The following is a 27,106-nucleotide window of genomic DNA, read 5'->3' as shown; positions in this document are numbered from 1 at the left end:
TTCTGGAGTGCTTTATCATCCTTGTTTTTGGAGCCTTCCGTTAGATTAATTATACGCTCAACACATAGGGAGAGGATCAGAAGTGCCAAAAAGCCAGAATGAAGGATAGGGAAAGCCCCTGCAATGTATACTACCACAGTTAAGTAATAAACCTGCCAAAACCAGAGAATTGTGGAGAGTCTGGTAGATTAGGACCTCAAACCTAGGTGCAAGAGATTAAATATTGAGCTGCCCTCAAAATATATAACCCAATCGAAGCCAGACTTGTAGAAGTAAATCTTGGAGTTAAACTTATTCCAGTAAATCAGCCCAAGAAAGGACCTAGAAGGTGCCTGGACTGTGGCTTGGAGGCCTTGAGAAAATCTGTCAGGACTGATTACAAGAACAATTTTCTCAAACTCTTAAAAGGAAAACGTTGAATGAAGAAGGCTGCAGGCCAAGGAATACATGAGGGTGGATGTATTTGCACATAGCTAAACATGTACTGAATACTGGACTGCTATAATGCATTTGATACGATGCATTTATTACCTGTCCTTGCTCCGCAAGTGCCTTTTCTAGGTCATCTATCTGAGCCTGGGATCTGTGGATTTCTGCTTGAAGCTGCTCACGAGTCTGTAGGATGGGATTGAAGAAACGTCAAACTTTCTCTGATAGCTATCAAGGACAATGCAGTTCTACCCATCTGAATAGCCCAGGATTGCACAATAACACCCAAATGCTGATCCATGAACTCGGACAATTTGAGCTGCAATTTGCAGGTAGTTGGTTCACACATTATGAAAGCCAGTAATTTCCATCTTGGAACTGAGTCTACAAGCTGACCTCAAGGCTGCAATAGCCAGCCTAATCTGGGTACTTTAGGGGTGTATTTCTTTCTAATTTCCCTTGTCTCAGCATCTCATGCTGTGTGTACCATCTTGCCTGAAAAAGTTCTGGTGAACTGGAAAACTTGCCACATTTTTTCAACTTTTTGGTTTGTCCTAAAGGTCTTGCCCAACAGTGGACTTTAAATGAAAACATACTTTTGAGGTGGGGATACTGATTTAAGAAGTGGTCTTGTGTTGAGCATGAAGTATTGGATATCCTGACGACCATATGTCAGGAGTGCTCTGATGGTGTTTCCTGCTTGGCAGGGGGTTGGACTCGATGGCCCTTGTGGTCTCTTCCAACTCTATGATTCTATGATTCTATGATCCATGGTCAATTTCTCCCCAGACTAAATCATATTACAACTTTCAAGCTGATTTTTCAAACAGTGCATTTCAATCACCTGTCTATGTTGTGTTCTATGCCTCCTGGGATGCAATTGGTTCTCAATAAAAAGAAGTCTGGGCTAGGGTAGGAGGGAGCAGCCCCACCCCCCAATTATATAGTAATAGGTGAGAATGTATACTGCTGTAGACATATGTATAAGACAGAGATGCAAAACCCTTTGACTTTCCGGGTACTGTTGGACTCCAACTCCCATCAGTGTCAGCCAATGGTCTGGGATGATAGCAGCTGGAGTCTACCAACATCTGGAGGATCACAAGTTTCCCATCTGTGGTAAAAGGTATTGTTACTTGCAAGGTGTGCTCAAAGAAGGCAAAACACAATTTAAATATTCAGATACTTGTAAGGAAATGCATCTCTTTTACAAGTGTAAACCTGTGAATACGTAATCTTAGTAAAGGCTTGTGAGCATTTTATATTCAAGGATATTGCTAACAGATTTCCATAGTAATGGCATTCAACGGCAATGTTTTTTTTCATATATCATTTTTTTTAAGCTGACGAGAAGCATGAAAATAAAAATGTGCTAGATGTGGTTTCTCAGCAATCTATTCCTTCAGCACAAGAGTGGACAATGTGACTGATTTGAGAGACCATAAAGTTGAGTTTAGTATTTGAGATGGTTTCGTAGGCACATTATGAATTCACAGCAGATCGGAGTCACATTAAACAACTTTCTGCCCAGGAAAACCTCCCCGAAAATAATTTATCACTGATAACTAAAAGAAGGGAGTGGGGTAAAGTGGAAGAATGAAAATGAGGAGCACACTGAAACTCATTTTAAGCTGTTTCTCAACTTTCTGCACTTCAGCTTTCTACCCAGACATCATTTCACCTTGTCACTATATGGCTTCTACCTTTAGCTTGGATGGTTGTCCCCCTTAATATGGGTACTTCTTCCTTGTAGTTCCCACATGTTCCTACTATTCTAGTTAAGACCACAAACCTGAAAACAGGGTCTGCCTTAAGTTTTTTAAGGTGCCAATTTATCTCAAGTTAATCAGGACTCACTCTCATTGAAAGAAATGCAACTTAACAGCACAATGAATTAGGCAAGTCCCACTGCATTTGGTGTTCTACATCATGAGGGGAACCTACCCAACTGCAGCAGGGTCCACACTGTAGATTGTCACCATCCTGTTCATGGAGGGTGCAAGAGGGTGGACCTATTGCACTCAGCCCTACTCTCCCTTCTCACATATAGGCTCAAATCAGAAAAGGAACACTTGTATAAGATTTAAGTCCCACTGAAAGTAGTGAATCATTGCATTCAGTGGGGCTTATTTCTACGCAGATATGCATAGGGGCAACACAAGCACATTCATCCCTTCTCTCTCTGCTCACATGTTGATTTAATCCAGAAAAAGAGCATCTGAACATGACTATAGTCATGGCTGCTCTTGATGGATTGTAATTCTAGATCAGGGTGGTTGGACTGCAACTCCCATCATCCCTGAGCACTGGCTATACTAACTGGGACTCGTGGGAGTTGGGGTCCACTACAGGTTCCCCTGCCCTGTTCTGGACAGTTTATGGATACCTAGTGAATAATAATAACGTACCACAAATAATACTTTATGAAGCTAAGGTTCCTTTCCATTGCTACATTAGTGATATGGCTGCTGCTGTAGGGTATTTCCCTCCCTGTGCTGTTCCAGTAATAGTCTGAAGTCTTGTAGGGTGAGTTGACAACTGAATTCCTTTCCCTAACGGCATCGCCTTCTCATAAATTATCATTATTATTCTTCAGAAATTGATGAAATGCTGATATGCAGAGAGGAACAGCACCATGGACACCTCCCATATGACTTTGGACATTACTTGAGTGAAAGGAACTGCTCTGCAGTGGTCCCCACAGTGATAAGGTAACATTAACATATAGGTAAAGGTAAAGGTACCCCTGCCCGTACGGGCCAGTCGTGTCCGACTCTAGGGTTGTGCGCCCATCTCACTTAAGAAGCCGGGGGCCAGCGCTGTCCAGAGACACTTCCGGGTCACGTGGCCAGCGTGACGAAGCTGCTCTGGCGAGCCGGCACCAGCGCAGCACACGGAAACGCTGTTTACCTTCCCGCTATAAAGCGGTCCCTATTTATCTACTTGCACTTAAGGGTGCTTTCGAACTGCTAGGTGGGCAGGAGCTGGGACCGAAAGACGGGAGCTCACCCTGCCGCGGGGATTCGAACCGCTGACCATGCGATCGGCAAGCCCTAGGCACTGAGGTTTTACCCACAGCGCCACCCGCGTCCCTAAACATTAAAATATACATGTCATCTATACTTTTTTCAGAGTCTTTGCTCAGGTAAGCGATCATAAATTGTCTTAACCTTAAGCAGGGATGGGAAACCTGTGGGGCTGATGGCAGTTCAAGTCCAACAAGTGTCTGGAGGGATGCATTTCTCCACCTCTGAACTATAGGATATCCATTATTTCTCACCCAGAAAGGATCGAGTACCTCTGTTATAAGGGTTAGACTAGCAGGAAATATTATATAGTTACAAGCCTTTATTTTCATGTAATATAAGCCATTTAGACCTTAACTTCTCGTTCTGCATCCAACGTTCCTCCAACCTGCTCTTGCAGCAGAGCATATGCCCTCTGTAAGGCCTGGTATTCCATCGTCAGCTGCCGGAATCTCAGTTCTGTTTCTTCTTTGGCCATGCCCTAAAGCGCAACAACAATAATTTAAAAAAAGGAAATGCCAGATTGAACTATGAATATAATTCTCCTGAGAAAAAAACCCAATGGAATTCATAAACGGCCTTTACAGACAGTCAACTCTCCTCTAGGATAGAACATTTTGACAAGATTTACACAAAACTATTCTACGTTTCTTATGGGCTTAACCATTTGAGTTTGTGCAATATCTATGCTACTATCAAATCCATGTGAACAAACCAAGGAAACATAACCATAAGAAATGGTCCTGTAGCATCTTAAAAGACTAACAAACTGATTATGGCATAACCATTTTTGAGCTAGCGTCCAGTACATCTGATGCAAATCAACCCTTACACCAAATATAAGGGAATAAAAGATTCCATGTTCTCGTTTCAGATTTTTCCCCAGGTTAAAGAGGACCTCTATTAGTAGTAATAAGCTACAGTTTTGAGAAACGTATTATTAGTGATTAACTTAGGTCCATCAACATCACTTGGTCTATTCTCTGAGTATAATGTAGTTGGACACAAGCTAGTAGTAGTAGTAGTACCCAAACCACTGGACAATGTGTGACAATTACCTCTTCCAAGTCATCATCCGGTGTGCAGGGTGTTTGATCTGTTCGGTCAGTTTGATATGAGATAGAAGAGCCATCAGACTCAAGGGAAGCTTCTTCATCATACCCGAAAAATGTCTCCACCACTGGCTTCTGACCAAATGACAATGTGTAAGTGCAGGCCACTGAACAATACAAACATATCTTTCCATATTAAATCAAGCAGATCTTACAATACAAGATAACTAGACTTCCTTCCTATATGAATTTTGACGTGAAGACTTCCTGTTTGAATAATATGAGCAAATATCATCTCTTTTTCATTTTCTTGATATATAGTAATTTATGAGAAGCTCCTCCAGGAGAATGATGCATCACAGTAAACACTTATTACCCATCAAGTAGCATCTTTGGGCTGTATCCAATGAAGGCATCTCATTAGCGCAAGGATGTCCTCCTGCATGATGGGAAGTCCTTTCCCTCTCCTCTCCTCTCCCTACACCCCTCCACCTGCTCTGGAGAGTTGGAGAAACCCCCATAACAGATTTAGGAGGCCCCGGGGGGACAAGCAGGAAGAGAAGAGGGAGAGAAAGTATTGTAGTACAGCTGAAAGTCCTTGCACTAACAGGAAAATTTCACTGGATACAACCCCATGGTTAATTCCATTTCCTGATCATCAACAAAGGCTGTAAAAACCTTACATAAATTAAATACACCACCATAACTCATTGCAATAATCTTCATCTTTGATCTGTATGGGGGGGGGGGACTGGCAATGTCCTATCAGCCATGGGCATTCTAACTGCAGAGAGGGGACAGGTCAGTCCTTTGTCCTGTTGACAAAGTAAGTGGCTGTGAGGGAAATGAGCCTATTTGAAAAAGGCAGAGGCAAGGAGGCAGAGGGATGACAAGAAAGGGAGCCCAATAGGCAGATCAGCTAAAAGAAGAGGTCTGAATAGGCAGTGAGCTAAAAGGGATTATAATAGCCGATGGTCACAGTTGGCTTACTCCATAAAGGCTCTTTAAGTATCATTATATATGTATTGAAATAATACATAGTTTCCCACTTAGTCTCTTACCTTGGGAAATTTTGCGAATTTCTTCCTTTGTTTCCTATACCTTAGAAGCTTATCCCGCTCCTGCAAGCAGAAGCAAAATGCATGTGTTAGAGATCCACAAACTGGGATTGAATACAATTCATCTAAGAACTTGTCAGTCTCTTATACCGTTATATTTATGGAAAGTGTGAAATTGGAATAGAACAGGGCATTTAAATTGCACAGGTAATCTGTGAGGCAAATCAGAATACAAATCAAAGGACAGTGATAATAATAAAAATATGATTTGCGAACTTTAAGAAGCACAGCTTCACTTTCAAGCACCTGATCTAAGGACAAAATTCTTTGGCTGGTATCTGTGATGAAATAACCTTGCACTAAAACTAGTCCCTGAATATATATATATATATATATATATATATATATATATTCTCAAGTGGTGATCATTTTAGGCGCATCCAATTGATGCTTGATCTCCAGAATGGGGGAGGAATGGGGGCAGGGAGAAAAGAGGGCAGGGAAGGGCAGGTGGAATGGGGCAGAACGGGGTGGGGTGTGCTTATATGCACCCAGTGGATATGCGTGGGGGCCAGGAACAAAACCCTCGTGCGAAATGGTCACCGCCTGTGTACACACACACACACACACACACACACACACACACACACTAACCAGAATATCTTTTATATTAACGTATGAAGCCATTAAACATAACAACCTCACTGTACAATTCAATGGAGAGTTCACATAAGCACACATGAAAAGCAAAATGAAACCCATATGCTACTTACTATTACGCTCTTCACATAGCCAGCAGTTTCTAGTGTCTAGTTTAAAAGAATTAGGAAAACTTGTTATATGAAAGGACACTTGTCTCATTTTCTTTAGCAAAATATCACAATACTTTTTTTTTTTTAACTTGTGCAACCAGCTCTATATATTACATAATAATACGTGTATGTTTATTATTCAAGAGTCATTATGAGGTACTGGTTAGACTAGAGGGTCAACCCCTGGGAGACCAAGGCTCAATTCCTCACCCAGCCATGAAACTCACTGGGTGACCTTGGGCCTTTCTCTGCCCAGATACATCTGAGAGGCCACCCCCACCCCTTTCATATTTCTAAGTGATGACTTCTCAGTTCCCCACACAAGTCCCAGGGGTTGTCCCCAGAGAGTGAAGCTAGGTCCACGCAGTGCCAGGCCACATGGCAATTACAGAAGGATTGCAGTGAAGTCTTCCTTTACCTTTGAAAGTTCATCTATGATATTTTGCTGCTCTATGATTTGCAATCTCAGAAATTCGACTTCTCTTTCATCTTGACTCTGATCAAGGTCGTTTAAAGAGCTTGGTCTCCTTATTGTTCTCACCCTTTGTCTCTAAAGAAACAGAACAAATGTCGAGCAACTGATGAGAGTGGCTTTTCAACAAACATCATCAAATCCTTCCTCATTATGCAAGACACTGTCACAATGCAAGTTTTCCAAGAAAAAAACAACCCTATTTTTAAATAGTAATATATACCACTGGATCAAAAACAATTTGTTTGAGTGTTTACATAAAATGGCACAACATGTTCATTTTAAAATCACAATAAAAACATAATTTGCAAACAGTAAACATAATAAAATTATCCAACTATAGAGAAAGTCAAAAGATATAATCACATCCTTTCCCAGCATTTATTATATTTTTCAATATAACAGTGGGTGAATATGCAAAATGATGTGAGTCTTTGACATTTTGCATATATGCATGAAGTTGTGTGAATTTTGTTTCATTTTATATACCTCATTTATAAGCTGTCCATCATATTGCAATCCCAAGGTGGGTTCAATGAAATGTGTAAAACAGAATACAATAAGTACAAGAAAATGCTAATATAATAAAATTAAATACTGTAAAACATGGGATTCCTGGGAGAATACATGATGTAAATATCTCACCATTTCTAAATTTTCTTGTGTGACAAATTTTAGCTTATTTTCCATACGACGTAAGGCATGAGACAAATCCTCATTTTTCCTACTTAGGCGTTTATTTTTGTCTAGCAGTGGTTTATACTGGCTCTCAGCTTCTCTCAGACGCTTCAGCTGAAAAGTGGGGGGTAAATTACACAGGTGTCAGAAATATGCACAATGTTGATGGTATAAATATAAAAGAAATATGGTACACATTGGGTGGAATGCTCCACTTATTAAAAAATTCTAATCGGAAAGATTGGAACAAATATTGGTTTTCTTACATTTACTTTCTTCTATCATAGAACCTAAGGTAGCTTGCATGGCACCAAGGTGGTCATCTATCCAGGCACCGGCCACATTCACACCTGTTTGGCTTCAGTTAGGCAGTGGCCTCACATGTGAACCTGAAAAGTCTTAGGTGTAGAAGTCCAATTTGATCCTATTAGAATTCCATATATGGAAGGAATTGGCTCAGATTCAGGTAATGGTTTGTGGTACTGTCTATTGATGAAAGCAAAGTTTAATATTGTGTGGAAAGTCAAAGTGCCAAAAGGGCACTGGCAAAATTTAAAACAAAGACGTTTTGCACAAATACCAATATGTTTAAAAATAATATAGATATTTCTTATGTCTCCTGGCTTAAAGAGCAGGGAGCAGGACTCTTTCGCAGTATACTTTCAGAAAGAATGACACATGTCCTCAGCTTTTTCTCTTAAGGGAAAGCCATGTGGAATGGCAACCAATACCATCCCATTTGAAGATATGCTTGCATTGTTTTATGAATGAAACATATGATGGAGATTATATGCCTGCGAGCCTGGGATACTATTAAGGAAATGGAAAAGAAGCCAAGTGGCCGTGCTTCCAGTGCTCACAACTGCCTCATCAAATATGCAAGCCCCAGTTGCGGCCCCAGATTATATTGCAGAACTGCTGCTCTAATGTCCTCTATAAATTTCATCTATATGGATTTTTCCAACATGCCATCATGCTTTATTGCAGCAGCTCGGTGAAATATAGGGTTTGCCACAGTAAATGTCATTAACTAGCCTTTAAATAGGATTGCATAGAGATGGGGTAGCACTCTGAAGAACTAAAAGCAGGAGGGGGAAATTCCAGAAGTTTAACTCTGCAGACTTCATCAGAATTATACTGAGAACTTGAGCCTACAGCAAAGTGAGGGCCATAGCTCAATGGTAGAGTACTCTTTTTGCATTCAAAAATTCCACATTCAGTCACTGGCAAGGATCAAGGAGCAGGTGATAAGATGGGTCTTCGTCTGAGTCCATGAAGAAGCACTGTCAGCAAGAGTAGACAATAATAGACTAGAATTCATGCATCCCCCAACCTCAGCCCTCCAGATGTTTTGGGACTACAACTCCCATCACCCCCAGCTAACAGGACCAGTGGTCAGGGATGATGGGAATTGTAGTCCCAAAACATCTGGAGGGCCAAGTTTAGGGGTGCCTGGACTAGATGGACAAACAGTCTGACCTGATGCATGGGAACTTCCCATGTTCCACTTTTCACTTCCAATTACACCGAAATGTATGGCAGGGATGGGGAACTCTCCAGATCTTGTTGGACTACAACTTCCGTCACCCTAGCCCATTGGTTGTGCTGGCTGGGAATGATGGGAACTGGAAGCCTGACAACGTCTGGTAGGCCCCAAGTTCCACACATTGTAATCTAAGTGCTTTATCTTTGACTGATGCCTAATTTTTTTTATTGAAAAGGTTAGTGCTCTAAATGCTTATAAAAGCTAAAGAAACTAAGAGGAAAGAAAAAAATGCTTCTTTGTGGCCACTTCAAGAAAGAGCGAAAATTCCTTCCTGTGGCAAAAAGAGAGAGGTTACCAATGGACCTTCAGCGACTTTGAAACTGCCTTAGAAAACGGGCTTGTCCTAGCCATCTATCAAAAGTGTTCTGAGCTTTCTTTGGGTTAGCCTCAATGTTTCTTATTCATTCAAACTTCAGCTGATGGAATACTGTAGATAAATTCCTAATCCCACATGCAATTATGACGTTTCACGTTAGAAAAACATCTTCTTTGGAGAAAGGCAATTTTTGCTAAGATATGTGTCAGATTCTTGCATCTTTCTATAGCTGAAGGGGACTGAATGGTTGCTTTCTGAAATGAGTTGAGTAAATTGATGAACTCATTGACGACTATAAAGTCATCAACATTTATTTTCCAAGTTATGTTCATATATTATATTCTCTATATCTGAACGTATATCCTACTTCTTAAGTTGCTTCAACCTCTTGCTATCAATGCTCTCACAAAAAATAGTCAAGTCTCTTGAGTGAAACAGAAACTTAACAGACCTAGGTGTAAAGAGGTTGGATGGTAGGAACAGGGCTGAATCCAGCATAAAATCTGACCAGCCTCGTTTTATTAAAAAGAGTGCCACCCCTCTGCCCCCCCCCCAAAAAACCAAACTCAGACCCAGGATCTTGTAGTGCTGAGTACAAGAGGCATATAGATGAAGTGGATCTGCCCTACATAATCCAGTCAGAAGTTATTTTATGAAAAATAAAAGTGATTTCTTACAAGCTCATTTCGCTCCTCTGACAGTAATGCATTCCGATCTTCCAGTTTCCTGATGATTGCACTTAATTCGGCTATTTTAAGTTGGAAGCGCCGGGCGTCCCTCTCATCCAACTGCTGTTCCTAAAACAAAAAACAACTGCAAATAACTGTTCATAGAGGAAATATATATATATTAGAGCTCTTTACAGACCCCATCTTCTTCCCTTGTTGAATCCATCCATTCCTGACTAATTATATATATTCAATAGTGTAACCTATGCCTTAATACTGAAAGATGAGACCAACAGATATCGAAGAAAGGATGTATGTAAGAGAAAGCAAACGCAAAAGAAAAAGGGATGCATATGTAGATAACAAGCCACACACGTCATACTGGGAATTGTGAAAGAAAACATTGGGAATTATGGCAATGTTTCCTGTATTTGCCACTGTTGAATTGAGTGCCTTAAAACAGCTGAGCCGCCTAGAACTTATTTATGGTAATGTGAGGTATATAGATGCTGAAATATAAAATGTAACAGGTACGTGCAATTCTACCATTGCATAATTCCTTTCCCATGGAGCGGTGAATCTAACTGAGCATCTAAATGGGTCACTTAAAAAATCAGAGGATTGTGTTTTAAAATCAATTGACACGTGAAAATGTTTAACCCAAATAGAGAATGAATACAGATATAAGAGTAGGCATCATTGCTTTTTTTAAATAAGAGCGAAATAGTTATCTCATTATATTAACATTTCCTCTTCATTTGTTCTTGATCTATTTTGATTCATTTGGAACCACGTATGTTAAGAGCTTTGATTCAAGCAAACCAATGATTATATTTGGCCTTAATGACACTCAACAGTGCTAGGATTCTTCATTCAACAGGTGCAGGAGAGGCTTGGAACAAAGGACAGAAAAGATTTTGTGCTCATGTATATATATATATATATATATATATATATATATATATATATCCACATTTCAAATTAAGCAGCACTACAAAAGAAATCTTGATGAGGATCAACAATGAAAAGAAGTTCAACAAATGTCACGGGGGGGGGGGAATCTCTGCTATTAGCAAATTAATACAAAAGCTGGAGAAGTGGCAAAGTCACATAAGAAGCCAGCATAAAAATTTAATGGGTTTAGATATAATGGAAGAGACTGCAAACAGCATGGAAGAAACAGCAAAGAGCATTGGCTAAAGTTAAGAGCTTTGTGATGATGAGCAACCTCAATGATATTAGTAATGAAGCCTAAGAATGATCTCTACTTCTGTTTCCCCCCTGCTAGTCAATTCAGTTTTGTGGTTGTTTGCGACAATGCTGGTAAGTAGCCCTCAAAATTAGCACACACCCATTAATCAGTTTAGTTATGCATTTGCATTGTAAGTCTCGGACAAACCATTTCATGCTGTCAAACTAAGGCAAAATGTCAAGGTAAGCTGTGTGTTGTTGTTTTAATTCTTTTAACCTGCTGGCAAATTAAAACAAACAAAAAACCATGCTGTCACATGTCAAAATTAGGTTTGAAATCCTGCTGGCTCTCTCTCCCTAGAGCAGGAGTGGGGAACCGGTGTCCTTCCCGAGGCTGCTGAACTCACAGCACCCAGCATCCCCGACCATTGGGCATGCTGGCCGGGGCGGCTAGGAGTTGGAATCCAACAACATCTGGAGGGCTGCAGATTCCTCGCCACCACCCCAGAGGGGAAAAGAATTTGTTGCCAGAATGTGCACTCACTCATCAAGATTTTGGCATATTTGTTTGTTTCAGGCAAAACCACTAGAAAGTGCTTACAGGACTTCCTGAATGATCTGAAGTCTCTCCTGCACCACTTGCATGAGGAAGTTCCCGCTTGGGGCTGCTCAGATGCCGGTCAGCCTCTCTGAGCTGGGAAAGTTGTTCATCTAAAGCCTCCTTTTGGAGCTGAAGTCTCTGAGCATGCCCGGCTTGAACCCCTAACTCTCTTTCCAGCACGTAGACTGCTCTGTCTTTAAATTTGATCTCCTCCATCTACAAGGAGAACAAAATACAATCACATACGGGCATGCACGGTACAATTCTGGCGTTGCCATAGTAACTGGCAGCATCCCCGCTAGCGGAGCATTTTAGATGATACCCAGAGGTAAAAACGCATAAAATTCAATCCTGCAGATTTCACGCCCTTTAACGTTGAAAAGAAGCACTGGTTTTGAAAAGGGGAGGGGGTGAGCACCCCAAAAATAGAGTATTTTGGCAGCAAAGATAATAATCATCTCACTTATTATCCCTTATAGTAAACCTCTTTGGAATTCTTTCAGCAAAAGAAAGAAAGACAATTTCAAAAAGAGAGAGAGAGAGAACTGGTTTGACTATTTCTTCATGTCTACACATTACACTGAAATCCTCACACCAGGTTTCCTACAAACAAGTAAGTTTCAGTAGCTTTTGAATCAGATTCAGAATTCAGGATTATTATTAACTGTGCAGCACTGAAAGTGTGCCTCGTGCATACATTAAAGTTCAAGGGCCTGGATTTTGGAGTTCAGGCATGAAATGTTTCTCATTTGATTAGTAAGGAAGTAGGCTCCATTCCTGACCCACAATGATTGTTACACTGAGAGTTTAATCACAAAAGAATAACAACACAGAATACTTTTTTGAACTTAGGTTTGGAATGAATAACATAACTCCACAGAAATGTTATGACATTTTTTGCTGTTCATGTCAGCATTTAAATGATAATCCCTTGGTGGCCAATCCTATGCATGCTTACTCAAAAGCAAGGTCAGAACCCCAATGACACCCATTAAAACCAACTATAATATAAATATAAATAGTTTTGAAACAGCTTTATTAAGAGAAAAACAGAATAACCTAAATATTTCCCCAAAGGGTAGCAGAAATGGAAAAATTTAAATATATAAAGGGAATATTTTGGAGAAGCAAGCTACATTGCTGTGGCATCTCAACAAGAAAACACCTTGTTTAAAAGCTGAACATGCAGCTCAGAAATGTAGAGTCAAATTTTTTGGGGGGGGATAGGTTAATTTCAATGTATTTGGGTTTGGGGATGTTTCCTTATTTAAATTTGAAGTCTTAGTGAGAATGGCCACATGGAGAGTTTTTAAAAATGTAACCGAATTATATTTGAGGGGAAATCCTCAAATTTCCAAGTATATACAAAGACATAGCAAACATAATCTCATTGAAATGTATTGTACTGATACAAGTGGTAAAAATATTCAAGCATTATTTGTTTATCTAGATTGCTGCATTCTGTAATTATAGTAGGAACCAAAGTACCCTGGGAGTAGGCTCATGGAAGGAAACAGTTCTGGGGAACACATTGCTAGAGGCTGCTCTCAGCTGCTTCTTGTAACTTGTATTCATTTACTGTGCCATAACCTGCCTTGTGCTGATTTGAGATCAAATGCCGCTTTGTCATTTTCCTTTAAATTACATCGGAAAAGCCTAATCACTTTCTACAGTATGTTACCAATGGGCTGTGTGCACTGTGTGGTACTATGCAGTATAATCATGCACATGCTTACCCAGAGTTAAGTGTCACTGTATTCAATGCAGTTTACTTCCACATAAGTGTGCATAGGATTGCAGTCTGAAATATCGATGCGCATGAATTTATGCACACATGCATGCATCAGACAGAGATGAGATGTGCCCAGTTCCCTTTCAAAGGTTTGTGTTCTAGAGCTGAACCCTGAAAAATGACAACTCTATGAACAATATTTAAATAAGGTATCTGTCAGGGAACTGCCATCGGAAGGAAGGGAAGTGAAAGGGCTCACACAGGTTGGGAGAGACTCAGCAGCTGAAGAGGGAACCAGTAGGGGGAGAGGAGCTGAGCTGAGGGAAAGGGAGCTGGAGGGATGGCTCAGAGACACTTCCAGCGAAAACAGTGGGGAGGTTTCAGGACCTCCTGTAGGGACACCCACTCCTCGCCGGAAACTGTCACGCAGAGAGTCCAGAAGACGTGTTTCCGTTAAGGAGCTTTTATGTTGGAAGCGATTCCGAAAGCAACCACTGTCGGAATCTGCCAGCGACTGACGGAGCCATGTTTAAGGGGCTCCGTTACAGACAGAGGTTTGCAAACTTGACCAAACTCTGAGGGACTAGGATTTTACACACAAGCAGCTCATCGTCCCATCACAGCATTCCGACAGTCTTCGTGAGCAGCTTGTGCAGGAGAAGGCATCATGAGCAACCCAGCCGGAACCGGAGAAGCAGGAGCTGGAGCGGGTCCAAGCCTGGAAGAAAGGTACCGGGTGTTGGAGGTCCAGCTAGCGCTGCAGACGGCGAGGCTTGAGGAGAGGAGGGCTCAGGATGCAGACAAAAAGGGGAAAGACACCCAGCTCGTCAGAAAGGTACCAGGATTGGTGCAGAAGTTTGGGGGGGAGCCCAAAGACTATCATGGCTTTCGGACAGAGATGCAATATGCCCTCAATCTGCAGTTTGATGAATTCCCTGACGAGGAATCACGAGTGGCTTTCGTGATTGGGCATCTTGAAAAGGGGGCGAGAGACTGGGTTAGACCCCTGATGGCAGCGAATAGTGACGTCCTAAAGGACACGATGAAGTTCTTTCGCGCCATGGATCTGATGTTTTCCAGCGATATTGAACAGGGAGTGGTCCGCAGACAGTTAATGGCTTGCAAACAGGGGAGCCGATCTGTCCGTGAGTACTGGACTGAGTTCACCATGTTGATCCATAAATTGGGGTGGGATCTATCGGCGGAACCCATTCAAATGCTCTTTGAAGAAGGGCTTTCTTCGGCTGTGAAAGACGAACTTTCCCGGGCGCCCAGGGCGGAGTCTATGGACCAGCTGACCAAATCAGCGCTGACCATAGGAGCGCGCCAGGAGGCGAGAGCATTGGAGAGGCGGGAAGGGAAGGGGGAACGTTGGAAGGAGTTCCGCATTCCAGACATTCCAGAGCCAACTTTCCCGCCGGCAGAGCCGATGGAAATCGGAACAGCGCGCGCGCGCGCAGTTTCAAAGCCCAGTGAGGGGGGAAAGCAGGAGGGAAAAGGCGCCCGGAAATGCTATCTCTGCCAACAGCCAGGTCACTTTGCCAGAGTCTGCCCCCAGAGGAAGGAATGGCAAGGGATGGTAGGAGCTGTGGAGGGAAGAGAGGAAGAAATACCGAAGCAAGTAAAAGCCAACGCCTGGCTGCCACCGTCGGGGCACAGCAGCCAGGCCAAAGAGCAGTGAAAGTGCCCACGCCAGAACCTCCTAAACCCGCCCTAGTGATAGAAGTGGCGCTAGAGCTGCCAAACGGACACCCTCTAAAGATAAAGGCGCTGTTGGACTCAGGCAGCTCCTGCAATTTCATGAGCAAAGAGTTTGCAGCTGAACACCAGATACAGACGATCCCTTTAAGCAACCCCCTGCAGGTGACCACGATCGATGGCAGGGAGCTGTTGGGAGGAGAAGTCAGCTTGCAGACCGTCCCAATGATAATGAAGGTGGCAAGGCACACCGAACTGATAGCGTTTAATGTGGCCACCTTGGGAGGAGCTCCCATTATATTGGGGATGAGCTGGCTAGCGTTACATGATCCGCTGGTGGGCTGGCATCAGAGAGTGGTTTCTTTTGGTTCAGCACATTGCTTAGAACACTGCAAAGAGGGAAAGGGTTTGGCAGGGACCCAAGCCACCCTAGCAGGGACTGAAGTAACGGAGAACGTGAAGGTACCACGACAATACGCAGATCTCCGCGACGTCTTCAGCGAAAGGGAGGCTGACCAACTACCCCCGCATAGACCCTTTGACTGTCAAATCAATTTACTCCCTGGGGCACAGCTCCCTGTAGGCAAGCTGTACGCCATGTCAGACAGAGAGATGCAGGAGCTAAGAGAGTTCATTGACAAGAACCTGAAGAGAGGGTTCATCAGAGAGTCCAGGGCGGTGGGGGGCAGCCCAGTGTTTTTTGTGGATAAAAAAAACACGAACAAGCCGAGGCTTGTGTGTGACTTCAGGGCCTTAAATGCAGTGTCAGAACCAGTGGCTTTCCCTATGCCCAGGATTGACGACATTTTGACAAGGGTCAGGAAGGGAAAGATTTTTACTAAACTGGACCTAAGGGGGGCGTACAACCTGATACGAATAAGGAAGGGGGATGAATGGAAAACCACCATGTTCACCCCTTTGGGGGCATTTGAATATTTAGTTATGCCCTTCGGCCTACAAGGAGGCTCCGCGTGCTTTCAATCGTTTATGAACCACGTCCTGGGGCCTTTGCTTTACAAGAATTGTGTGGCCTTCTTAGACGACGTGTTGGTGTATTCTGAGAATGAGGAGCAGCATGTGAGAGACGTCAGAGAAGTGTTGAGCAGGCTGCAAGCCAACCAGCTGTGGGTGAAACTGGAGAAGTGTCAGTTTCATACCAAGGAGGTGGAATTCCTGGGGTATCGCCTGTCAGACAAGGGATTGGCCATGGATCCCGGCAAGGTCCAGGCGGTGCTGGAATGGAAAACACCCAAAACAAGGAAGGATGTGCAGAGGTTCCTAGGATTTGGGAACTTCTATCGTAAGTTCATCCGAAACTTTGCCCACCTGACGGCGCCCATTACGGACTGTCTCAGCAGTAAGAAGAAGTTCGTTTGGACTGAGGAGGCGGAGCGAGCATTTGAGGAACTAAAAAGGGCCTTCGCCTCGGAACAACAACTCCTGCATGTGGATTTACAAAAACCGATGAGAGTGGAAACTGACGCATCAGACAGAGCTATTGGGGCGGTGCTTCTGCAGCCAGGGAAGGAGGAGTCAGAGTGGAGACCGTGTGCCTTTTTTTCGCGAAAGCTGAACAAATCCGAGAGGAACTACACGGTGTATGACCGAGAACTACTAGCCATTCATGAGGCGTTCCGGAGATGGAGGCACCTGCTAATTGGCGCACAACATAAGGTGCAAGTGTGCACTGACCACAAGAACCTAGAGTATTGGAGGACGGCACGAGTGCTCAACCAACGGCAAGTGAGATGGGCCCAGGAGTTCTCCAAATTTAACTTTGAGATTTGTTACGTGCCAGGCCCAGAGAACATTAGGGCGGACGCTCTCTCACGCAAACCTGAATATTTGGAGGGGGAGGGAGCACCAGAAGAGAGACATGTCATTCCAGAGGACCGCTGGGTGTGTGGGGCGGCATTGGTGGGACAAAGAGAACTGGTAGAGGAAACAGAGAATGATGAATACGCCCAGAATAAGCTCAGAGGTCTTAGGGGTGAGGGAGAGGAACCAGGGGGTTTCGAGGAAAGAAATGGAGCTTTGTATTACAAAGGGGCACTGTATATCCCTGAAGGAGACTTAAGGGGGAGGGTACTCAAGCAGTTGCACGACAGCCCCACGGCGGGGCATTTTGGACAACACAAAACCATGTGGTTGGTCACCAGGGAATTTTGGTGGCCTAAGGTGAGGGAAGATGTACGGGAGTATGTAAGAGGGTGTGAGCAATGCCAGCGAGCCAAAGGGGAGAGGCGGGCACCGGCGGGGCTATTAGAACCCTTACCAACCCCAGAACGACCTTGGGAGGCAGTGTCGATAGATTTTATGACTGATCTGCCGAAGTCCAAGGGGAAAACAGCCATCATGGTGGTGGTAGACCTACTAACAAAGATGTGCCACTTTGTAGCCTGCTCGCATGCAGTCACGGCGGAAGAGACAGCGAAGTTATTTGTAGAACACATTTTTAGGTTGCACGGGGTGCCATTGAGGGTGGTCTCAGACCGAGGAAAACAATTTACTTCCAGGTTCTGGAGGAAGCTCATGAGCTTACTGCAGGTGGAGGTCAACTTTTCGACTGCCCGGCACCCTGAAACCAACGGGCAGGCGGAAAGAGCAAACGGGGTCCTCCAGCAATACCTGAGGTGTTATGTCAATGACAGAGAGAATGACTGGGTAGAAAAGTTGGCGCTGGCGGAATTTGCCTACAACAATGCCGAGAATGTGTCCACAGGGATGAGCCCCTTCTTGGCTAATTATGGGTGTCATCCCAGGGCTTTCCCAGGGGGAGAAGGGGAGAGATGGGGTGTCCCGGCAGCCGAGCATTTTGTAGAAGAAATGGAAGCAATCCATCGTCAGCTCCAACTCAACTTAGAAAGGGCGAAGGAAGAATACAAGAGGCAGGCAGACAAGAACCGAAGGGAAGGTGAAACCATAAGGGTGGGAGATAGGGTGTGGCTGTCAACCCAAGGGTTGCCGTTCAAAGGAGGTTGTAAGAAATTAAGACCCAGGAGATTGGGTCCCTTTGAGGTCATTCAACAGGTCAACCCAGTGGCTTTCAGGCTCCGGTTACCCAACCACATGAAACTGCACCCAGTATTTCACAGGTCGTTACTGTCACCGTATGAGGGGGGACGAGAAGGGATGGCCACTCGGGGACCGGTCATAGAAGAAAGGGAATGCAGCAGCCATGTGGCAGAAATCCTCGACGCCAGATGGAAGGGGGATCAGGTGGAGTATTTGGTAGCGTGGGAAGGAGAACCGGAGTCAGAAAACACTTGGGTAATGGCAGAAGATATCAATGACGAGGTATTGATAGAAACGTTCCATCAAAGGTTCCCAAGGAAACCTCAGCCTGTGGAGAGGTTCCGGAGGGAATACTTTGGGACCACCGATGAGGAGGAGGAGTTGGAAGGATTCTCGGAATCGGAAGGGGAAGGGGAGATGGACTCTGAGGAGGAGGAGTACTTCGAGACCAGGAACCGCAACAGGTGGAGAGAAGTGTTCGGGACATCGGAAGATGAAGGAAGTTCATTCCGGGGTTTTGCCTCCTCACCGCCCGTAGAGGAGGGGGCGAGAGGGGATGAAGGGGGCCCTGGAGGGGAGGTGGATGTCAGGGAACTGCCATCGGAAGGAAGGGAAGTGAAAGGGCTCACACAGGTTGGGAGAGACTCAGCAGCTGAAGAGGGAACCAGTAGGGGGAGAGGAGCTGAGCTGAGGGAAAGGGAGCTGGAGGGATGGCTCAGAGACACTTCCAGCGAAAACAGTGGGGAGGTTTCAGGACCTCCTGTAGGGACACCCACTCCTCGCCGGAAACTGTCACGCAGAGAGTCCAGAAGACGTGTTTCCGTTAAGGAGCTTTTATGTTGGAAGCGATTCCGAAAGCAACCACTGTCGGAATCTGCCAGCGACTGACGGAGCCATGTTTAAGGGGCTCCGTTACAGACAGAGGTTTGCAAACTTGACCAAACTCTGAGGGACTAGGATTTTACACACAAGCAGCTCATCGTCCCATCACAGCATCTTTTAAAAAGGCAAAATAGGGGCAAAGCAAGAATGGTGATTTACCAAACACGAGAAAACTAAGTCTACTCTGAATAAGCAGGGACAGCTGGGATGAATGTACCATATCTATATATAGACCCCCAAAGAGAGGGGACCAAGAGAGAGAGAAACTCTCTCCTAAGACTAACCAGGATGAGCTGAGTGCATTATCCCCCCTGCTCAGGATGACCAAGCAAAAAAAGCTGCTTCTGTAGTCAAGGCTAACCAATACAGAAAAAATGCTGTTCATTTTCTAGGAGCCATGAGATGCCTGTGCTGTCTTGCTTGCTGTGTGCTGGGAGCAGAGTTTTGTTGCGATGGGACAGGCAGAGTTGAGCACTAATGGTGTGGCACAGCCTTCCTCAACGTGGTGATGTTTTTGGAGTATAACTCCCATCAGCCCCAGCCAACACTGAGAGTCGCAGTCCAAAACATATAAATGGCACCAGGTTGCAGAACACTGTGCAGAGAAAGTGGGGCTCAAATTTAACTTGCAGTTAAATTGTAGCAAAAATGTACTTTGCTTCCCCGCCCACCCCAAAAGTAGGGGAGCCTGATTCATAGTAGGGAGGCAGCATGCTGGGATGGGAGGCTTTGCTTTTTACTACCCGTCATGATTCTGGAACATTGTGATCAGGGGCTGAGGAAGGGGGGTGCAGTGGGGTTGCAGTGTGTGTCACCACTGGGGGGGTGTGACAAAATGGCGGGCAGCACTCACCGCAGGGCCTGCAGTACACTTGAGCCACGCGTCTCTCCTGGGAGTGACGCGGTGGCTTGGGTGCCCGCAAGCTCCACGCTGCCCCAAACATCCGCCTGCTGCCTTCCCCTTCACTGTAGGGTGGCTGGGAGGGAGGAGGCAGGCAGACTCCTTGGAGGCCCCGTGGAATGTCCTGTCCTAGCTGGCCCTGCTCAGCTTGCTCCGCCACTGATTGTGATATTGGAATGCCTTTAGGCTCCGGGATGTTTCTGTTGGGATACTGCCAGGGAGATAAAGTCCATCAAGGCCCCCAAGCCGTCTGCCGGACGTTCCATCGACCTCCCGTAGGCACGCAGCGACATGAGTTTCTAGAAAATATCTTGCCACATTCCAGACTCATGCACACTCTATCAGCAGATAATGCACAGCCAAAAGTTGCAGTCAGGAGAGCATTATTTACAAGTTTATTCAGCGTTGATCAGAACACAGAAAAACGTGACTGCCTGCTTTAGTGTCTGCGACACAGAGAGAAAACGAAAGCAACAGAAAACATAAACATCCTGTGAACAGGAAATACGCAGACTCTGACTCACAAAGCCTGCTCCCTTTTAAGGTGGAATGGAAATATCCTAACATCCTCCCCCTTTTCGTGTAACCTGTAGTACCTGTGGTTCAACCCAATTGCAACCTTTGTACGTAAACCTTAAGTTGTTCTCTGTTAACAACCTTAGACAACAGATCAGCAGGAATTTCATTTCCTGGCATGTAGGACACCTGAATGAGTCCTTTCTCAATACACTCTCTTGCACGATGTAGCTTAATCTGCAAGTACTTGGTTCTTTGCTTGCAACTCTCTGAGTTCAGCAAAGCCAAACACGATCTATCGTCTTGATACACTTGTACAGGACATTTCACAGAAACTCTGATGTCCTTAAACAGTTGCATCAACCATTCACAATCCATGAGTGAAAATGACAGAGCATTGAGTTCTGCTTCACAGGAACTTAGGCTCACTGTCGTCTGCTTTTTGCACAACCAGTCAAACAGGCAGTGGTTGTACATGTAGCATACTCCAGAAGTGCTTGTACCATCCGTGGTGTCACTTCCAAAACTTGCATCTTCAAAGATTTCAAGACCTCCAGTCTTCTGACTGGTGAACCTCAGCCTGTAGTGCATAGTCCCTTTCAAATAGCGGGCTATGCGCTTCAGAGCTTTCCAATCCTGAACAGTAGGATTGTTGGCATGTCTGCTAAGCAGGTTACAGCTTACAGCTATGTCAGGTCTTGAGCATCTAGCAATGAAATTCAACTTGCCTAGAATGCATCTGTACAGCGTTGTATCAGAAAACGCTTCAGCAGTACTATCTACCTGGTAACCTGTCACCATCGGTGTGTCTGCTGGGTTTGCATCAACCAAATTTAACCTGGTTAATACATCAGCAATTTTCTGTGTTTGGTGTACCAGAAAATTACCTGCTTGGTCCCTCTCCACCTGCAGAGAAAGATAGTTGGATACCTTACCAAGATCCTTCATGTCAAAGTGCTCCTTCAGCTGAGCTAGGGTGCTTTGGTAGAAAGCCTGATTCTTCCAAAACATCAGAAGATCATCAACAAAACATAAACAATACAGTTTGTTTTGCCCCTCCTCCTTGACAAACACACATGGATCAGCTTTGCCCTGGTGAAAACCTAGAGAAAGCAACGTCTCAGTGAGTTTCGTGTTCCAACACCTGGCACTCTGCTTGAGACCATATAAGGATTTCCGCAGTTTACAGACCATTCCCTTCTGTATCTGCATCCCATCAGGTGGAAGCATAAACAGCTCCTCCTCCAAAACTCCGTACAAAAAAGCTGTATTAATGTCATGATGGGAAACATGCAGTTTCTCCTCTGCAGCTATCTTGAGCATCAGCCGAATGCTCTCATATTTGACGGTGGGTGAGTAGGTCTCGTGGTAATCCTGTCCTGGTACCTGTGAAAAACCTCTGGCAACCAATCTGGCTTTGTGTCTGACTACCTTGCCATTCTGGTCTGTCTTGGCCTTGAAGACCCATTTGCTGCCAACCAGTCTCATTCCTGGGACTACCGGTACCAGTTCCCAAGTTTGGTTCCTATTCAAGGAATCAACTTCAGCCTTCATGGCATTTAGCCAAGGCTCAGCATCTTTAGAGGTTAACTCCTGAACCTCTTTGAAGCTTGAAGGTTCCCATACCTTCTCTGAGCTACTAAGAACAGCAGTTGCCGTCTTAGCAAACTCATCAGCAAATCTCTTCGGAGGTCTGCCCTTTGTGGCTCTTTCAGATCTGCGTACTAGACGCAAGTCTTCTGGACTCATCTCCTCTTTCTTAGGAGAAAAGTGACCAATGGTGAACAGTGGTTCTTCCAGATCATTGTCAGACGCATCAGATGGTCTGACTGAGGCCTTTGCGCTCTTGTAGTCTGCTGTGTCATCACTGTCACCGACATCAGCAGCAGCGCCGCCCACTGAACTGGAATCCGAACTCTGATCATCATCATCATCATCATCCTCCTCCTCAGCAGCTTCCTCAGCTTTAGCTGCTTTCTTCACATCACCTTCATCCTCTTCCGGGTAACTCTGGAAAATTCCCACATTTTCCCCCCACTTAGGGTTGTACTCAACACTCTTTGTGAACTTAATGGATTTAGAGTCAGTCATCCATACCCTGTATGCACCTTTTTCGTACCCCATGAACAAACCATGTGCCCCACGCTTCCCAAGCTTGTTGCTCTGTGGGGTGTGTACCCACATGTCAGAACCAAAGATTCTCATGTGCTTAATGTTGGGTTTCTTACCAAACATCTTCTCATAGGGGGTACAACCAATAGGTGATGACAATCTGTGATTATAAGTGTAAGCAAAATTCGACAGAGCCTCCCCCCAATACTTATCAGGGAGATTGGCATCATGCAACAATGTTTTCATTCCTTGCAGCAACGTTTGATTTGCTCGCTCCGCAAGCCCATTCATCCATGGCGATCTAGGCGTTGACAAGTCATGCTGGATTCCCTTCTCAGTCAGGAAAGCTTCAAACTGCTGAGAAGTGAACTCCCCGCCTCGATCAGTAAACAGACAGCCAATACGTTTACCGTGAACATTCTCCAACCAAGCACAGAATGCCTTGAACTTAGGAAACGCTTGCGATTTCTGCTCGAGCATAAACACATGAATGTACCTGGAAAAAGAGTCAATTAGAACCATGAAGTACCTTGCTCCACCCAAAGAGGGCGCAAGTGGACCAACCAGGTCTGCGTGCACTAGCTGGTAGGGTTTGGAAGCCTGCTTGCTAGACTCCTTGCCTTTTGGAGCAACCTTCACCTTGTTCTCTGCACAAGATACACATTTCATGTGAAACTTACAGGGTTTGATGTTCAAACCCTCAACCATCTCTGGCATCTTGGCCAGTGCCTGCCAAGACATGTGACAAAATCTTCTGTGTGCATCATGAATGCATCCTGCATGAAGAACTTTGTTAGTTTGTGCAACACAACAAGAATCAACATTAGACACAACAGCACCATTGTCATCATAAGTTATACAGAACAAGCCATCCATAAACTTTGCATGCAAAATGTCCTCTTTGCCTTTTCTGATGACACAGACGCTCCTCTTGAAGGAAATCTCAAAACCACGCCCAGTCAACTGTGGGACACTGAGCAAATTGTCTGCAGCGCCTGGAACATACAGTACATCTTTGATGGTCGTGTGCAGACTTGCCAGTCTCACAGTCCCTTCTCCTGCGATTCGCAACGTCTTTCCGTCAGCCAGGTGGATCTCACCTTCTTGATGTTTGAAGGAGATAAATAGGTGGCGGTCCTTTGAGACATGGCGGGTACAGCCTGAATCAACAACAAACCTGGCCTTGGCCTTTGGGGCAGTCTTTGCAGCAAGCAAAACCTTGTTTTCCACCGGCGTGGGCTTTTGCAGCTTGCCCCCCTGCTCCTGGCCATCAGACTTGCCTTTAGCCTTTGGTGAGGCTGTGCCAGCAAACAAAACCTTGTTTTCCACTGGCGTGGGCTTTTGCAGCTTGCCCCCCTGCTCCTGGCCATCAGACTTGCCTTTAGCCTTTGGTGCAGCTGTGCCAGCAAACAAAGCCTTGCTTTCCTCTGGCGTGGGCTCTTCACCCTCCCTCTGCTTCTGGCCATCTGCAGGCGTCTGCCTGTGTTTACCTTTGCCCTTCCGGCCTCTGCAAAGGCGATGACCTTGGCTCCCATGAGAAACAGAGTTCTCAGCTGCCGACTCCTTGGCTCCCCCTGGAGGCTGGAATGCTGCCTGGGATGACGTGACAGTCAGCTCCCCCTGCAGCTTGCAACCGGTGCCCTCAGCATCCCTGCATTCACTCGCATTCTGGGAAACAGCCAGGACCTCCGATGCAGTCAAACTCTGGGCTGGGATGACTGGCAAATGGGCTATCTTCAAAGCATGCCACATCTTACGTGCAGTCAGATTGCCAGCAAGCGTCTTTATTTCCTCCAGAGAGACGGACAAGACGATTACGTCAACGGCCTTCGAATTTTCGGCCTTCCATCTATCTGTCAGAGGAACTGGAGGGGCTTCAGACACAGTATGCCACACTCCAAACTGACGCAGCAAACTCTCACACCATTTTGCCCAGGTCTGATAGTTGTGCCGATTTAACTTTGGGCACTCAGCAGCCTCAGAAGCCTGGAAAAACTCCATTCCAGCTTTTTATTTAAGCCTGAGTCTTATTCACTTCAGAGACGTCTTATCTTAGCAGCTCATAAATCATGAGGCCTGTTTGGCTCGACTCCCAGACCAATTAGGCCAGCCGGACATCAAAGGCCCTTGCCGCGGCAAACAGAAAAGCCTTACTTTCGCTTTTCCTCCACATACCTTTCAGCAGTCTGTCGCAGTCTTACTCTCCTGTAAGTGCTGTGAATCTGGGCCCGAAACCTGTTGTTGGGATACTGCCAGGGAGATAAAGTCCATCAAGGCCCCCAAGCCGTCTGCCGGACGTTCCATCGACCTCCCGTAGGCACGCAGCAACATGAGTTTCTAGAAAATATCTTGCCACATTCCAGACTCATGCACACTCTATCAGCAGATAATGCACAGCCAAAAGTTGCAGTCAGGAGAGCATTATTTACAAGTTTATTCAGCGTTGATCAGAACACAGAAAAACGTGACTGCCTGCTTTAGTGTCTGCGACACAGAGAGAAAACGAAAGCAACAGAAAACATAAACATCCTGTGAACAGGAAATACGCAGACTCTGACTCACAAAGCCTGCTCCCTTTTAAGGTGGAACGGAAATATCCTAACAGTTTCATGCCACACCCACCTTAGTGTTGGAGTGGAAAGGGCTGGAAATACTCTGTGTGTGTGTGTTCCTGCATATCTGGAGTGTGAGGTGTGCATGACAAAGAGAGAAGGGGAAGCGCTGTGTGGCTGCATATCTGATGCATGTGTGTTTGTGACAAAAGGTGGTGGATAGACGCCTGCGGGCTTTTCCGTTCTGTTCTTCTTTTGCCTTGCCCACTTCATCCACCATTGGAAAGCAGACCCCAGTAAGTGGCCAAGTTGAAATCTGGCCCTCTGGTTGAAATAGGCTCCCCATCTCTAACCTAAGCCATTGATTAACATGTTGACAAATCCAGGGGCCAAGATAATGCCGTGCAGCACCCTACTCAAAACCTCCCTCCAGTTTGAAGTGGAACCATAGGTGAACACAGTCTGAGTGCAGACCTCCAAGCAGCTGACGGTATGATCACCCAGCCTGCATTTAACCAGTTTGCTAACGAAAAATATCATTGGTAAATGCTTTGCTGAAATCAAGATAAATCGTGTCCACAGCACTGATCCAGGGCCAGCCCAGGATGTTTGTCACTATAGGCAAAACAGAAAATGCCCCACTTCCTCCTCCTCTGCAGCCCACCCCCCTCCTCTGCTGCATGCCTGCTACCTGCCCACTGGGGGGGGGGGTAAAATGAGACCAGAGAGTAGTGGCTGGCAGTGGGTGCAGAGTGGTGGGCAAGGCCACAGTGGAGGAGGAGGAGGAGGAGGAGGCAAAAAGCACAGCCGCTCCCCTGGCTGTCCAGAGCCTGCCACCCTGAGGCAACTGTCTCATCTTGCCTCGTTGGCGTGCTAGCCCTGCACTAAGCTAGCAATCCAGTAATAAAAAAAAATATAAGATTAGTCTGGCATTAATTCTTGGCAAAGTCATGGTGGCTTCTACTAATCACTGTATTGTTAAGAAGATGCTTCTGGATTGATGGATTTGTAATCTGTTCTACCGTCTTCCTTGATATCAAAGTCAAACTGACCAGCCTGCAGTTTTCAGGATTCTTTTACCCCTTTATTGGGTCTTGGGACAACACACCTACTACTCCTTTGTGGTCATAAACTTGTTTATCAAGCAGCAGCAAAAGCAGCACTGTAATAGACCAAGACCCAAGTGGCTACTTGGTTTCTATCAGCAACTGGTGGGCAACATATTTCACCCCACATGTTCCTGGAGGAGTTGTAGTCCCTCTGAAGAAAAGGGTTCATAGTCCAGGGATATTTCTAGATTCCAGTCTGTCACTGGCACCACAAGTAGAGTCTGTAGCTAGAGGTGCATATGCCTTGCTTTGGCTACTTCACCAGTTATGGCCTGTCCTTCAGCTCTCTACCGTGGTTTCAGTTGTCCATGCTCTAGCAACCTTCCACCTGGGCTATGGCAATGCTCTCCATGAGGGGCTGCCCCCTTGAAGACAGTTTGGAAGCTACAGCTGGTGCAGATAGTGGCCGCCATCCGGCATTCTCCACCTTGGCAAGAACGAGGCACTCTTCAACAACCTGTTCTAGCTAGGGGGTAGAAATACTCTGAGGAGGCAGGGCTGGGTAGGAGGGCACTCCAGGCCTTTGTTGCAAGTAAACCAAATGTTACAAAAAATTCCATAATCTCCAGCACTCTTCACTTAAGGGGAGGGGGATCCCAAGCAGCACTTACTCCAGAAACTCTCGCCACAATTGAGGAGTGTATAACAATACTTACAGAAAGACTACCCAATAAATCCAGGAACCTTAAAACACTACTGATCTTAGTGAGAAGCCTCTGATAAACCTCCAATAAACACAC

At 45.2% G+C, this 27,106-nt stretch overlaps 1 protein-coding gene across 18 annotated transcripts in view; it reads right to left on the bottom strand.

Moving 5' to 3' along the window:
• The window catches only part of JAKMIP3 (Janus kinase and microtubule interacting protein 3), a 125,893-nt gene that overhangs the window by 37,044 nt on the left and 61,743 nt on the right, over positions 1–27,106 (bottom strand). For 5 of the 18 annotated variants that reach the window (XM_081007143.1, XM_081007129.1, XM_081007146.1 and 2 more), the window contains exons 5-13: positions 11,850–12,065; positions 10,067–10,186; positions 7,495–7,641; positions 6,796–6,927; positions 6,339–6,374; positions 5,569–5,628; positions 4,514–4,642; positions 3,808–3,936; positions 532–615 (exon numbers count right to left, since the gene is read on the bottom strand). In XM_081007143.1, coding sequence (XP_080863269.1) covers positions 532–615; positions 3,808–3,936; positions 4,514–4,642; positions 5,569–5,628; positions 6,339–6,374; positions 6,796–6,927; positions 7,495–7,641; positions 10,067–10,186; positions 11,850–12,065 — 1,053 coding nt within the window. The remainder of the gene's footprint in view (positions 1–531; positions 616–3,807; positions 3,937–4,513; positions 4,643–5,568; positions 5,629–6,338; positions 6,375–6,795; positions 6,928–7,494; positions 7,642–10,066; positions 10,187–11,849; positions 12,066–27,106) is intronic. The other 13 variants (XM_081007135.1, XM_081007131.1, XM_081007136.1 and 10 more) reach the window with 6 other exon arrangements.

Source organism: Podarcis pityusensis (assembly GCF_964106645.2).
Source record: "Podarcis pityusensis genome assembly, chromosome: 5".
Taxonomy (NCBI): domain Eukaryota; kingdom Metazoa; phylum Chordata; class Lepidosauria; order Squamata; family Lacertidae; genus Podarcis; species Podarcis pityusensis.
The sequence above is the reverse complement of the archived record's forward strand: the minus strand, read 5'-3'. Positions and strand labels throughout refer to the sequence as shown.